A 14836-nucleotide genomic window follows, 5' to 3' on the forward strand; every position below is an offset into this window, starting at 1 on the left:
AGAAGGTTCTCTGTGTGTGGGCAGGGGCGCCCCTAGAATTTCTCTGTGTGTGGGCAGGGAGGCCCCTAGAAGGTTCACCACGTGGGCAGGGAGGCCCCCAGAAGGTTCACCACGTGGGCAGGGGCGCCCCAAGAAGGTTCTCTGTGTGTGGGCAGGGACGCCCCGAAGAGGTTCTCGCGGGGGCGTCCGTCGAGGCGGAAGAGGCCGCGGTCTGGGCTCCCTGGGGACCGTGCCACAGCGCTCGGGGAACACTGAAGCGCACAGGTGAGGACCGGCCGTGAGGGGTGCTACTGGCGGCAGAAGGCCTTCCGGTTCCTTGTGTCTGGTGTGTATTTGCAGACTCTGGCCGAGGGGGCTCCCCCCGGGGTCTGCAGTGCGCAGCGTTGCTTTCCTTTCAGCAGAAAGGGGCCGCCGCAGGGCGGGGGGCAGCCCCGCGGTTGCTCAGGGCTCTGGGCTGCACGGCGCTTCTCCCCCCAGGGAGGCCGTGGGCGTCTCAGCCCAGAGTCAGCCCCGGTTCCCGGCCTCGCCAGCCCCAATCGGCCGGTGTCAGTGGGCCGGACGGAGACTTCTGACGGTGATGGAAACGTTAGCTCGACTGCTGGCTGCTTACCGACGCTCCTCCCCCCGGCCACAGCCTGCTCAGAGACCCCCCCTCTGGCAGTCTGTCCAGCCCGGCCACCCCAGGCCGCGTTGGGGTGGTGGGCAGTCCGCGGACAGGTCGCGAAGGCGGCATTTCCCTCTGCGGACTCTCGGGTGGAGATGGCGTACATCCCCAGGAAGGGGACAGGATCACTGGTGGCCTCTCGTGCACCTGCTCCTTTTCCTCCAGTCTCTGAGCTCACCTGTGTGTCTCTCCCCGAGGCTAAGCGGGTGCCGGTGGCTGTTGTGGGCGTTGGCGAGAAGGGGCGGTCTCTCTGTTCAGCACGAGGACGGCAGGTGTCAGGAAGGGCGTGTTCTACCGTCATGTCAGCTCACCTGTAACCCGGGTCACCGGCGACAGGAAGGTCTGCTTCCCCGTTCTGTTCCGTGTGGTGAGGGATTTACGTTCAGACAGGACTTGGGTGGGGGTGGGGGGTTCCTGCAGTTACTCAGGGCGTTCGGGGAGAGCGGGGTTAGGTCTAATGTTTAGTTTCGCCAGATGGTCTTGAAGCGGGGCTTCTGGCTCCGGAAAGGATTACTTTATTTTCTTGCACACAGTTTTCTCAAGTGATACTTTCTGTAAAAAAGTTGTCAGGCTGTCCTGATGCTTGCTTCATTGTCGTAAATATCCTGTGTCCCGAAAGAACACAGTATTTGTCTTTCATCAACATCCAATAAGAGATTTAATACAGCTCCCCTCCCTCCCCACCCTCCCCCTCCCTCCCCCTACCCTCCCCTACCCTCCCCTACCCTCCCGCTCCCTCCCCCTCCCACACAGGCTTCTGTCTGGCCCCTTAGGGGCATCTGAGAGTGATGGGGGGAAGTGGGCAGCAGGGTGTCATTTCTCCGCATGATCCCCTAGGGAACCCTTTCTCCCCAGCCTCACCCTTCCAGGAAGCTTCAAGTATTAATCGAAAGACTCCCCCACCCCAGTAATTATTAAGGCAAGATAGCTAAAGATCCAGTGTTAATTTGGCTTTAGATTATTCTAGCAAGTCAGTGTGGGGGTTTATAGATTGTTTGAGCCTCTTGGTCCTTGTGAAGCTCTCTCGTTGTCGAGGGAGCTTGTGGAGCAGAATTGCTTTATGGCTTTGCTTGGTTATGATTAAGGGAAAGTGCGGAGAGAAGGAGTTTGTGACACAGGAGCCAAACGCCACGAATGTACGCTGTGGGATAGCACGGGCTCTGCTTCGGTTCTTACCTTCTTAGATAGGTCGAAGGGTGTTACTCACAGAAGCAGCGAAGCGGGTTACGGAACAGTGTGGGCGGGTGATTTCATCAAAGGAAACCCTCTGCTTTGTGTCTTCTAGAACGTCGTTCTCTCAGGAGGCTCCACAATGTTCAGGGACTTCGGACGTCGACTGCAGAGAGATTTAAAACGAGTGGTCGATGCCAGGCTGAGACTCAGCGAAGAGCTCAGCGGTGGCCGGATCAAGGTAGGAGGCATCTCCGGGCCCCGAGCATGCCTGGCTGTGCCCCCTCCCACAGAGCCCGAGGAGCCGGCTGGCTGGCTGGGGAGCCCGCACCAGGGTTCAAGTCCCTTCCCCAGCCGCACCGTGAGATCACACTCGAGGGTCGCTGCTGCCGAACTCCTCTCAAGAGTGTCGTTAAGGCTGGTGTCCCTACTGGGGTGGCACCAACCACTTCGTGACCCACCCCTGCCGGCGCTTTCTCTGTGATGACCAGGATCTACGGGGTTGGGACCAGTTGACAGCGAGGGTCTTTTATGTTTTTTTGGAGGTGTTCTCACGAAACTAAAGTAAGCACCCTTAGCGGGGAGTCTCGGTGTGTTACCCGAAGGTAATCGTCGACGAGCTGCTGAGTTTCCCTGGGCTTCCGGGCAGGGCAGGGCCTCGGTGTAGACGGGACCAAATGCACACCCTCTGGCCTGGTGGAGTGACTGGTGGCAGATCTCTCACGGTGTTTTCGGGACGCTTGGCATTAGTTCTGTGATGCTGAAACATCTAATTTGTTTAGTAAAAAAAAAATCAACTGGGTTAGTTGCTTGGATTTCTTACTGTTTCAAACGCCTTTAGTTTTGTGAAAGATAACCCTTCCTTGATGTGGGCGCTTTGTTCTCTGCACCATCCCCGCTGGGGGCTGGGGGCTGGGGGCTGGGGGCTGGGTGCGTTTGGCCGAGACCCTTCCTGTCAGAGGCTGTGCGTGGCCGATGCCACCACTGAGGCACTAGAACATCGGGGATGGGCCTCGAGCTGTCAGCTGGGAGGAGGCCCCTCGACGGTCAGCACTCAGGGCGGAGCTGTCCTCTTGCCTGCTGAGCGGTTGCTGGGTGACCAGTCGACCGCCCTGGCGACTCAACGTCCCTTACTCTCTTTCGCAGCCTAAGCCTGTGGAGGTGCAGGTGATAACGCATCATATGCAGCGCTATGCGGTGTGGTTTGGAGGCTCGATGCTGGCCTCAACTGTAAGTCCTTTTCTAGATTGTTGTCTGTTTTCATTTCTGCGTTCTCTGTCGAGTTGGGATGCACGTTGCCCTGTGAAGGTTAAATAGTGCGTGGCTCTCAACAGTTGCACTTTTAATTCTGTGACGTATAAGAACCGTCTTAATGGTAGCGTCCATCGCACGGCTAATCCTTCCTAATTAGGGCTTGCAGACAGTGTGGGTAAGCGGGATCCCCAAATAACCTCGATTCCCATGACTGCCCCAAGTAGTTTTTACTCTCCTCCTCACTCTGTGACGAGCCAGTGAGTCGCCAGTGTAGGGTGGCCCGCGGTTGGTTCGAGCGGAGGGTGAACACGTTCAAGAGCCGAAGTGACCTCCGTCCGTAGTCGGGCCTCAGAGGGCGAGAACCTCACCACCGGGGTCTCCTTTGCGTGACGGTTTACTAGTCCTGTTTCTTTCCGGAAGGTGTCTGTACCGCTCCTAACCGCTGCCTCCCCTAGCCCGAGTTCTTTCAGGTGTGCCACACCAAGAAGGACTACGAGGAGTATGGCCCCAGCATCTGCCGCCACAACCCCGTCTTCGGAGTCATGTCCTAGTGTTCGCGTCGACGGCGTCTTCCGGTCACGCGGCGCCGGGCTGAGACCGCAGCTCCTGTACATACTGGCGTCCAGTGTCGATGTGGAGAAGCGTGCTTGCGTCGCCGAATGCATGAGGCGGTTCCGTGCACGCCCCCCGTGTGCCCGCCGTCCGACGGCCGCCCTCCCTCCCCGCGCCCTCCCCGCCTCCCCGCCTCCGAGCTTCTAGTCCGCGGAGAATTCTGAAGGAATTCACCTGCGACTTTAAAAATGGTGAGGAAATCCCCCCAGAAGATGGCGCAAACTGGTCCCCGCGGGAAAGGATATGGGGCTGCACCCCCTTTTCCTCCCGGCCTATTTTTGTAAATAAAACGTTATAAACTTGAAATACAAATTGATGTTTATATTTCCTATTATTTTGTATTTCCTGGTATTTGGTACAACTGGCCGAGCCTAAGCACGAATAGATTTTGGTGTCTTGGAGTTGCTGTAAAAACGTTTCTACTTGTGAGGCATGTTCTGATGTGTCTGTAGGCAAACAAAACAAAGCAGCAAACTTTTTTGCCACATGTTTGCTAGAAAACGATCACGCTTTATTGGCGTCACATGAAGTTTCAACACTAAACGCTGTTGTACGAGAATCATTACAGATAATGTATCTCTTCATTTTCCTGTTTGACCTTTCTGGAACTGTTTTATAGAAGACGCTGGTTTGCCGTTGGAGTGTTGGATGAAATGCTACCGTGCACCGTTGTAATAAAAGTGGTTAGACTCTTTATACAGATTTCCTGTCGTGCTGTGCTGGTCTTTCCGTTTCCCCTTTGGGCTCATGCTTGTTCCAAAGGGTGTTGCGGTTTGTCTCCCATCACCGGAGGATTTGGTGATGGGTACCAAGTCCGCGGAAGGACGTTTCCCAAAATGACGGGGACCGCCTGCCATCAGTGGCCACTCCGTCACCAGCGGCGCTCCGGATGCTCACGTGAGGGGCTCTGGATGCGGGGCGGGGAGGGTGCTTCTGCGGATTTCCAGCATCCCTTCCTTGGAACCCAGGACTCACCGCTGAGCTTTGAGTGGTTGCTCTGACGTTTGCTGAGTAGGTTGCTGGCTTAAAAGGTACTTGGCAAAAGTAAGAGATGTAGCGTTGCCCCGTTCTTCATGTAATACGTTCCGTGTGACACCCTTACGGTACTTCTTCTAAGTCACGAAGTAGGTTTTATTCTCTGAAACTTAGCCTTCATAAAGAAACATTTAGTTTTATTATTTAAGTTTAGAAACGAGGTCGAGAACAGCAGTAAGTTCCCAGCGTGGTGAAATCTGAGTTTCCTCTGCCCGAGGCCGTCCCTGCCTGGTTCCTCCCATCCAAGTACTAACCAGGCCCGACCCTGCTTAGCTTCCGAGATCGGACGAGATCGGGCGCGTTCAGGGTGGTATGGCCGGAGACCGTCCCTGCCTGGTTCCTGATTAATTGTCAGTGACCCCAGACCCTCGTCTCCTCACTGGGGCCTTTCAGACCACTCAGTTCTTACTTTGTCCAAACAAACAGCTTCTCTGCTTTCCCTCTGGGGCCTGCTGCGTCTCAGGACCACCGGTCTCTTCTGGTTTCCTGTGGTTTCTCCGGCCACTCTATCGCACTGAGTCCCGGGCCGCTCTGTCTGCCTTCACGCACACCCATGCGTCCGACATGTGGCAGCAGGAGCGCCACAAGTCCTTCCACGTGGAACTTTGCTAAGCGGGGACCGTGTGTGACCTTCCTTAATCTTAACAACAGCTCCCCATTTTCCAGATAGGAAACCGTGGCTGAAAAGAATTCAGTGCGTGCTTACCAGCAGGTAGGAAGCAGAGAAGGCATGACTGATGTAAAGTGTGCTTTCCTGATTCTTGTAAAAGGAGGAGAACCGCGACCAGCCGGGGGAGCGGGGGTCCAACCCGATGGCGTGAGCCTGCGCAGTGACTTCATGAGATGCTGGAATAAAAAGAGTTTGGAAACAGCCGCCGGAGCTAGAAAACATTCCCCCTCTCATCCACATCCCTTGGTATGGAATGTGTTCTAGGAAGCTACTGACACAGGATTTATAGCATGTTTTGATGTTGCATTATTTTCATTTTTGTCCGTAACGTTTTGCTCATGTTTCTTTTTTTTTTTTTTTTTAATGTTTGTTTATTTTTGAGACAGAGACAGAGCATGGATGGGGGAGGGGCAGAGAGAGAGACACACACAGAATCCGAAGCAGGCTCCAGGCTCCGAGCTGTGAGCACAGAGCCCGACGCGGGGCTCAAACTCACGGACTGTGAGATCACGACCTGAGCTGAAGCCCGACGCCCAATCGATGGAGCCACCCAGGCGCCCCGCTAATACTGTTTCATCATGTGCGTGGACTTTGTTGTATTTCACAAGGCAAGTAAAAGAGTTTGAGCACTTAGAGCCATAATGGGCCAAAGTAAGTGTTCAATAAGTTTTAGCCATTGTTATTCTGTTCATAAAGCAATTATCGTAGGGGCGTCTGGGTGGCTCCGTCGGTTAAGCGTCTGAATTCAGCTCAGGTCATGATCTTGCAGTTTGTGAGGTCGAGCCCCACGTCGGGCTCTGTGCTGACAGGTCAGAGCCTGGAGCCTGCTTCGGATTCTGTGTCTCCCCCTCTGTCTGCCCCTTCCATGCTCATGCTCTCTCAGTCATAAATTTTAAAAAAAATTAAAAAAATTTAAAGCAGTTATTGTGTCCTGAGAGCCCTACTCGTCACAATTGTATTAAAAAAGAGTTTTGGTGGGGGAAGGGAATTTTCGGTTCATGCATTCAATGGCCTTTCAGTAAGAAGATATTTTTTTTTTTTAACGTTTATTTATTTTTGAGACAGAGACAGAGCATGAACGGGGGAGGGTTACAGAGAGAGGGAGACACAGAATCTGAAACAGGCTCCAGGCTCTGAGCTGTCAGCACAGAGCCCGGAGCGGGACTTGAACCCACGGACCATGAGATCATGACCTGAGCCGAAGTCGGCCGCTTAACCGACTGAGCCACCCAGGCGCCCCAAGAAGATATTTTTTAAAAAAGATCTCCGTGTAGAGTTGTAGGATCTAAACGTCACCTGGCCTCTTCTTAGCATCGCACTGCTGATACAATCGAATCACTTTAACATCCATACAAAAGCCATCGCTGCCTGCACTGCTGCTGTCCCCCTGCCCAGCTCTGTGCTCTGAGCCGCTCTTTCATAACCAGCACGAGGACATCTTTGGTTTGGGTTATGCTTGTTCCACAGGCATGCCTCAGGTGAATGCACTGAGACTGGCTGTCCCTGGGTGGTCACGGTGGCAGGTGTGGGCGCCCTGGAGTGAGCAACCCCCAGAAGGGCTCCCTTCCTTCGGAGGGCTCCGGCATCCCCTCTGGACGAAGCCTCTTCCCCCGTCGGGCCAGCCTCTCCATGCTCCAGTGATGCCCTGTGGCCCTCCCTGGACTGAGGTCCTTGAAAATAGGGGACTGATCTTTGTACCCCTGGGGACCTTCCAACGCCTGGCACACGGTATGTGCCCAGTACCTTTTGAGATAAATTCCCGTTCACACGGAGACTCCCTCCCTGGTTTTTCCAGGCTGTGCGTGCTCTGCACTGACAAGTGTTCTGTGCTTGGGTGATCTTATATGAAAGCTGGTTTTCGAGCGTCTGGGACATTCACTCTCATTACCTTAAGACTTCTTTTTTTTTTTCCCTTTGATTTCATTTAATTCATCTATTTTGAGAGAGACAGAGAGCAGGGGAGGGGCAGAGAGAGAGAGAGAGGGAGAGAGAATCCCAAGCAGGCTCTGCACTGTCCGTACAGAGCCCGACACGGGGCCGGAAGTCATGAACCGTGAAATCATGACCTGAGCCAAAACCAAGAGTCGGACGCTTGACCTACTGAGCCATCCAGGCCCCCCTTGACCTTAGGACTTGTAACGATAGAAAATCTCGTTCCGGACAGAGACTCTGGTAGATGTGCCGTGTGCCGGAAGGTGGGTATGTCATGTTGTCACATGTCTCAGAAGGTGGGCTTCCCTGAACGGTGGTTACCGCCTGCACTGGAATTGACAAGGGTCCAGTGGAGGAAATTGCCCCGCACAGATCTTGAAGACCTCCGTATATTGTACGGTAGTAATAGTTCCTTCTCCAACTTAACCAATGTGAATAACGAGCTCTTGTGTGACCGAACTCCTGATCGTTTCGTGATTAATTCATTCTTTACGATCCCTCCATTCTATCTCATTTGTAAAAATTACACTAGTGCAGACAAGCTTGTGAGGTTTAATCAGGTGCACAGCTCATTTACAACCACGAGAGAGCCCCATTAAGAATATTTATCTGTTAAATAATTCTTTACTTAATTGGAGAATATTTCATAACGTTTTGTTTAAAAGTAGCTGTCAGGCTTGTTAAGGAGAAATGTAAATTGATTGGCAAAATAATTGTGTGGGGCTCTAATTGGCGATTACGTCAGTTTCACACGGTCAGATGGAAATAAATCTTTTTAAAAGGAGAAAAGAAACTATAGCTTGATATTGGTATCATGGAAGATTTTTCTAATGTTAAGATGTTAGTTCCTTCTGCCCTGTGTTACGTCTCAAAAGTAAGCGGCTATTTATTCCCTGGTTGACTTTTACCCTTTTTTTAGCTTGGCGGGAGGTGCCATGGATGATTTCTAATTACGTGTGTATGCACAAATATATATTAGTTTAATGGTATTTGCTACTGAAAACTTCAGAACTTTTTAATTGGTAAAAATGAATATAACTTTAAATTATGAAAAAATTAATAATTAAAAACCTAAGGGGTTTATGGTGTCAAAATAGAAATGACATGTCCTGGCTGTATTTTTAGTATTAAGGGGTCAGATCAGCTGTCACAGTTGATCAGAGCTCCATTTAATTCCCTCTTGGCCACCTTAACACTTACTGCAGATGTATTCTGAGTAGTTTCCCACCAGATACCCTTTGGCCTTGAGTGATCTTTCTTCGTGCTTCTGGTGTGCGCTCGGCAGTGACACCAGATGATGGAGTGTTTCGGCGAGGTGCCCTTTGTGTCATTTGCTCATCGTAGTGCAGCGGGGCTGAGAGTAAGGTGGAGAGCAGGTCGTCTGAGATCCCCAGTTCACGCCCTGGCACGGCGCCTGGCTGGTGGCTGGGCCACTTGGGACATGCTCACCTCCCTCTCTGCCTCCATGAGCTGTGAGCCAATGGCAACGCAGCCAGGAGCCCGTTGGGGCGCCCTGCGGTGCGGAACATCCCAGAAGAGATGCTTGCTGGAAAGAGGAGAAGTGAGAGACGGCCGTGGGGGACACTGTCGTGTGAAGGAAGTGACACGAGAGTGTGGGGTTGCTCTCTCACAACTCCAGGGGGCCCCTTCAGGCTGCCGGCTATAGAAACCGCAGCACCCTCTCTTTGTGTGGCCCATCCTTTGTGCCTCAAGTTTTTATGTTTTTTAAGTTTATATGTTTATTTTGAAAGAGAGAGAGAGCAAGCAGGGGAGGGGCAGAGAGGGAGAGAGAGAATCCCAAGTAGGCTCTGCACTGTTAAGTGAGGAGTCTGACAAGGGGCTTGAACTCATGAACCACGAGACCATGACCTGAGCTGAAGTCGGACACTTAACCGACTGAGCCACCCAGACGCCCCCTCAAGGTGTTTTTAAACCGGGAAAAGCCATCATCTGTTGATGGTTGCTGGGTTCCGGGTGCTCCGCTAAGGTCCCCATTTTGTGACTGCACATTGTCTAGGGGCCTGTGAGCCATGGTGAGAAGGGGTCCGGGAACAAGTCACAAGGGCAGTTTTCAGTGCAGCACTAACGCCTGGTGTGGAAGGCAGGGGGGACGTAAGGGTGTCCAGGATGGGGCTGGGGTGAGAGTTTTGCTCTTTCTCTTAACATATTTCAATATATGTGCTGCCGAAGCGAGCACAGGTCTTTCTCTTAAGAATAAAGCCCTTAAGCAAGTGAAGAGGGATGATGAGATTCGCACAGACACGCCTGGGAGGTCGTGCCCAGAGCTGTAGCTTTTCTGGAGTCACTGAGCGAACCTGGAACAGGAGAGGTGAAGTCGGCTGGACGTGAACGCTGGTCTGGAGCTGGCTAACGTATGCATGAAGGTCAGAGTCTGATGTCTTACTCTGTAAAACAGCGGGCAAAGTCGATGAGGTGTGTCAGAGAGGAATCAGAAATCAGAACAATCGGAAACTATGATCTCTGGATGAAGGTAGGGAATAGACTTTTTGAAATTTAGGATGCAGTTTTCAGCGTAAAAACTGAAAGATAATTTCTCTCGCTGTATTTAGAAATAGTCGGTCTAGGGGCGCCTGGGTGGCGCAGTCGGTTAAGCGTCCGACTTCAGCCAGGTCCCGATCTCGCAGTCCGTGAGTTCGAGCCCCGCGTCGGGCTCTGGGCTGATGGCTCAGAGCCTGGAGCCTGTTTCCGATTCTGTGTCTCCCTCTCTCTCTGCCCCTCCCCCGTTCATGCTCTGTCTCTCTCTGTCCCAAAAATAAATAAAAAAATTAAAAAAAAAATGGTCTTTTGCATTCCTAGCACGGTGCTTTATTTCTTTTGCAGAAAAAGAGCGACTGTGATTTGCCCGTTACCAATGATACTTGAGAACTGTCAAAGAATTTAGGATAACAGCATGGTGTACGGTACTCCTCATAATAATTAGAAATAAGCCATCTAGGGAAATAAGTAGTGAGCTGTAAAAGTACAAACGACTAAGTGATATTTTCCACTGATGTTTCCCATCTCAGCTGGGCTAGTCTATGTGCTTGCATTTCTGATTATGTAGCCATTTTCTTGAACGAAATTAGTAGGTTTTCACATGTATTCATTAGGTCTTATGTCCGCAGTAAATTAAACTTTATAGGTAATCGAAACATCATTGCGTGATATAATTACAGCTCTCAGAATTAGAGTTTAAGAATGTTATTGCAGTAGGACGTACAACTTAAATGTCCCCTAATGGCAAAGATTAACAGCATTATAAACTTTCTAGAAATACGCGGCTCGTGGTCCTGGTTGACTGTTGAGTAACTTTTTTTAATTAAGTCTTTTTTTAAGATTCTTTATTATTTATTTATTTATTTATTTGTTTATTTATTTTTGAGACAGAGAGAGACAGAGCATGAACGGGGGAGGGTCAGAGAGCGGGAGACACAGAATCTGAAACAGGCTCCAGGCTCTGAGCCATCAGCACAGGGCCCGACGCGGGGCTTGAACTCACAAACCGGGAGATCAAGACCTGAGCTAAAGTTGGACGCTTAATCGACTGAGCCACCCAGGCGCCCCCAGATCATTAACTTCTAAAAGGGCCGACAAGCTCTTGCGTGCAGACTCAACGGACAGCCTTGTTTCCAGGTGGGAGCGTGCCCTGGAACATAGCGTGGTCACCCAATCCCGCGTGGTGACCTGTGTAATGAATTTGGGTGCCAGCGTCCTGAAAAGGTACATTCACAACGCGGTTAAGCGTGGGTGCCTGATCTTGCGGTGACCAACCTTAGGAAATTCGCTTCATGACGTGGGGTAACAATATTGATAGGGCTTAATAACCACAACCGACAACGGTTTTTCAGGGTTTTTGTTTTTTGCTTTTCCTTAAAAAAAAAAAAAAAAGAAAGTCACTGATACATTCACACAAAAGGCTATCCGTTTTTAAGCGTATAGTTTTCTCTTGAAATCTTAAACTCCTCTGTTCACCATAGATGGTTCTGGAAAGCCTCCAGCTGTGAATCCTGGAATTCTGTCTACTCAGTTCCTGCCCAGAAGTGAATGCTCGTGGCCGGGTTGAACAGAGCAGGAAAGGGGCTTGGTGTTCGCACCCCGATGCCAGAGATGACCTCGTCCCCTTGAGGACCTGCGCTGCCTGTCTGTGCGTGGGACAGTGGCAGGCGTGCTGGGCCACACGGGAATCCCACCCGCGACCCCTGGAGGAGACCAGCGACTTACGCAGTGCTGCTCGCAGTGAGCCGTGCATGGTGTGCTAGGAAACGATTGCTTCTGAGCGTGTTCGGTGCAGCAGAGGAAGGAGCAAGTTCCAGGGCCAGACATGTTCGGGAAGCTCGTGCGAAGGTGCAGGGTGTCTCTTTACTCAAGGGCCGAGAGCTCTTAATCACTTGGGAAGCCTACAGGGGTGATGGCTCTCGGCCCCAGGCTCCGGAGGCCAGAGCTGGGGACACCCGTCTATGTGGGGTCCCCCCGGGAGAGAGGGAGCACCAAATCCTAACCACTAGACCACCGGGGAACTTGGGGTCCCCCCGGAAGAGCTGCCTTCACGAGGGGGTGTCGGTGGAGGGACGCCTGTGTTTCCGCCCCTGGTAGACTGTTCTGTGAGAGAGAAGATGAGGTTTCTAAAAAGGACTTTGTTTAGGAAAAAAAAAAAAAAAAGTCTCTCTTCCCCTCCCCCGCTCTGTCTCACTCTCAAAATAAATAAAGTTAAAAAACTTAAAAACTTTTTTCTTCGGAATATTACTTGTATCGTGAGCTGAAGAGAACTCCTAATGGTGCTTCCGGTGGTCACTGGTGGTAAGTGAGGGACATTAAGTTCCAGCGGCTATTTTGGTGCTTTGCAGAAAGACGGACAGATGGCTGTCTCGTGTTTCTTTTCGTGGTCGCTCATTTCTTAGGCTCATACTCATCCGAGGTAACGCAGATGTTCAGTCTGTTACTCTCCTCAGACCGCATTTAGGCAGACATTTGTTCCTTAAGGGCACAATTTTCATTTACTGGAATTTCAAATATAAACAAAATGCCCCAAAGGGAAGGGATTTGGGGGGGGGGCCCGGTGATTCCTACAGTGTTATCCGCGTGGCAGTTGACGGTGTGGTCATCGCTGTGATGTCTAATTTCTAGTTTTTAGTGAAAACAACCCCTTTTGATGAGTAGGATAAAAATAAAAATGATGTGATGCTATGTCGATTCATCTTTTGTTTCAAGTGAGAACGCCCAGTGTTCTATAAGTTCTGTGCTTTGGGGAATATTCTTTTTTTTTTTTTTAATGTTTTATTTATTTTTGAGAGAGACAGAGTGTGAGAGGGGGAGGCACAGACACTGAGGGAGACACAGAATCGGAAGCAGGCTACGGGCTCTGAGCTGCCAGCACAGAGCCCGACGTGGGGCTCGAACTCACGGACCACGAGATCATGACCTGAGCCGAAGTCGGACGCTTAACCGACTGAGCCACCCAGGTGTCCCATGATTTTTATTTACTTTTTATATTTATGTTAAAAAGTTTTTAAGACATTTAAAAAATGTTTACTTTTTGAGAGAGAGACAGGGTGTGAGTGGGGGAGGGGCTGAGAGAGGGAGACACAGAATCGGAAACAGGCTCCAGGCGCCCCTGATTTTTAAGCTAAATGAAGCCACTGCCTCTGTGAGCGGCCCCTATGTGCAAATATAACTGGCAAACGGTTGTCTCTTCACTTCCCACACACATCCTGGGTTTCCTTTTGCCCCTAGCTGGACTTAGACCTTGGTACGCACACATCAGGGGCGATGTCAGCCCTCAGCAATGACTTCGCTTCTCTCAGGATTTGCTTTTTTTTTTTTTTTTTAATGTTTATTTTATTTTTGAGACAGGGAGAGACAGCATGAGCAGGGGAGAGTCAGAGAGAGAGGGAGACACAGAATCCGAAGCAGGCTCCAGGCTCTGAGCTGTCAGCACAGAGCCTGACGCGGGGCTCAAACTCGCACACCACGAGATCATGAGCTTAGCCGAAGTCAGATGCTTAACCGACTGAGCCACCCAGGCGCCCCTGTCAGGATTTGCTTTTGATGCAGGGGGCCAGGAGGCATGTCACGGCTTCCTTTTTTGTCAAATGCAAATTATCACCGCCTGCGGGTGACTCTTTCTGGAATCATTCATTTAGGACAACATATTTAGTGTTTGTTCATGATGGGCAAATTCCCGTGGCCTCTGGAGAGGTGGATGGCACATAGTCCCTGTTCTCTGGAATCAGCATCTTTTTTTTCAAGTTTTTATCTAAATTCCAGTTAGTTAACATACAGTGTAATATTAGTTCTGGGTGTATATTAGGGTGATTCAACACCTCTCTATAGCACCCTGTGCTCATCACCCAATCCCCGTCTCCCGTTTCTACCCCCCCTCCCCACCTCCCCTCTGGTAACCATCACTGTGTTTTCTGTGGTTAAGAGTCCGCTAGAATCATTCTCAGCCAGGGTGGAGATTAAAGGGGAGGGCAGACCACGCAGCTTATGGACCAGTCGATGGCGTTGAACTGAGGGGCAGAGGCCGCATCGGGCATGGAGCCACTCCCGGCGATGGATGGACCCAACCGGTTCTTCACTCAAGTTCATTTTCCTTTTGGTCAAGTACAAGTCGGTTACCCGGCAGAAACCTGCAGTTGTATCAGACGAGTCAGAAAGTGCAGAATTTGAAAAACTCCGTGAAAATGAGTATACAAAAATGGCATTGGCAGTGCACCCCGTGGTCATGGAACGTGGCTGTCATTTACAAGGGGAGACTTGTCTCCATAAAACAAAGCAAGGACAGGATTTCGACAACTGTGTCCACAGATTTCAGGCAAGAGTTTGTGCAAACATCGATCAATTCAGACAACATTTACGGACCTTTTACTTCCACAAGGTTGTCTTTTTATCCCCAGAGAGCCTTCTGTTAATTAATTCACGTTGGAGTTGTGCCACAGTGCATTGGTACACGCTGAGGTTGGCCTCCAGAGCCGATCATTTCTAACTTTTGGTTGGCCACAGATAGAATACACTGAAAACACAAAGTCCATTCAACAGAGCGAGGCTGGAAGGGGGTTTTAAGAAATACCTGCCCCGAGGCTTTCTTCTGCTGTCGATACTTTCAGGTTTAAGTAAGATCCAACTGCAGAAAGGTTTAGCGTGGAGTTCCTGAAGGAGCTGGGCAGAGATTTGCATACAAGACCCAGCATTCCGAGCGCCGCTTTCCCGCGTATCGGGGGTTCCAAGTCAGCTTTTTAAAAGAGCAAGTGTTAGGTGGCTTCGCAATCCCAGGACAGCCGGGGACGTGCTTGCCGGGAGCAGGGTCAGGGATCCAGCCGGAAACGCCCGGCCCCCTCCCCCACGTGGCGCTCGGGCCAAAACCCACAGCTGCCATCCGAGAGCTGCCCGGGGCCAGATTTCCTGGTGTGAGCCTTGCCCACCGCGGACTCCTGCCCGGATGGACCCTGGTCCCCACCGCAAGGCCAGCTGGGAAATGGGCTTTAGCTTTCCCGTCCCGA

General features: G+C 51.2%; 1 protein-coding gene and 1 long non-coding RNA gene across 7 annotated transcripts in view; both read left to right on the forward strand.

The window, feature by feature from the left end:
- Nucleotides 1-4402, forward strand: part of ACTR3B (actin related protein 3B) — a 94069-nt gene extending 89667 nt beyond the window's left edge. For all 6 annotated transcript variants that reach the window (XM_040464533.1, XM_040464532.1, XM_040464534.1 and 3 more), the window contains 3 exons: nt 1950-2075; nt 2981-3064; nt 3544-4402. In XM_040464533.1, the coding sequence (XP_040320467.1) occupies nt 1950-2075; nt 2981-3064; nt 3544-3639 (306 nt within the window). In that variant the 3' untranslated portion in view covers nt 3640-4402. The remainder of the gene's footprint in view (nt 1-1949; nt 2076-2980; nt 3065-3543) is intronic.
- A 6406-nt stretch (nt 4403-10808) lies between these two features.
- LOC121022959 (uncharacterized) lies at nt 10809-11980 on the forward strand. The gene is made up of 2 exons (XR_005787191.1): nt 10809-10970; nt 11315-11980. It is a non-coding gene; the product is annotated as an uncharacterized LOC121022959 (long non-coding RNA).
- The last annotated feature ends 2856 nt before the right edge of the window (nt 11981-14836 follow it).

The sequence above is a fragment of the Herpailurus yagouaroundi genome, unplaced genomic scaffold, assembly GCF_014898765.1.
Source record: "Herpailurus yagouaroundi ecotype Mexico unplaced genomic scaffold, PumYag 483, whole genome shotgun sequence".
Lineage (NCBI taxonomy): Eukaryota > Metazoa > Chordata > Mammalia > Carnivora > Felidae > Herpailurus > Herpailurus yagouaroundi.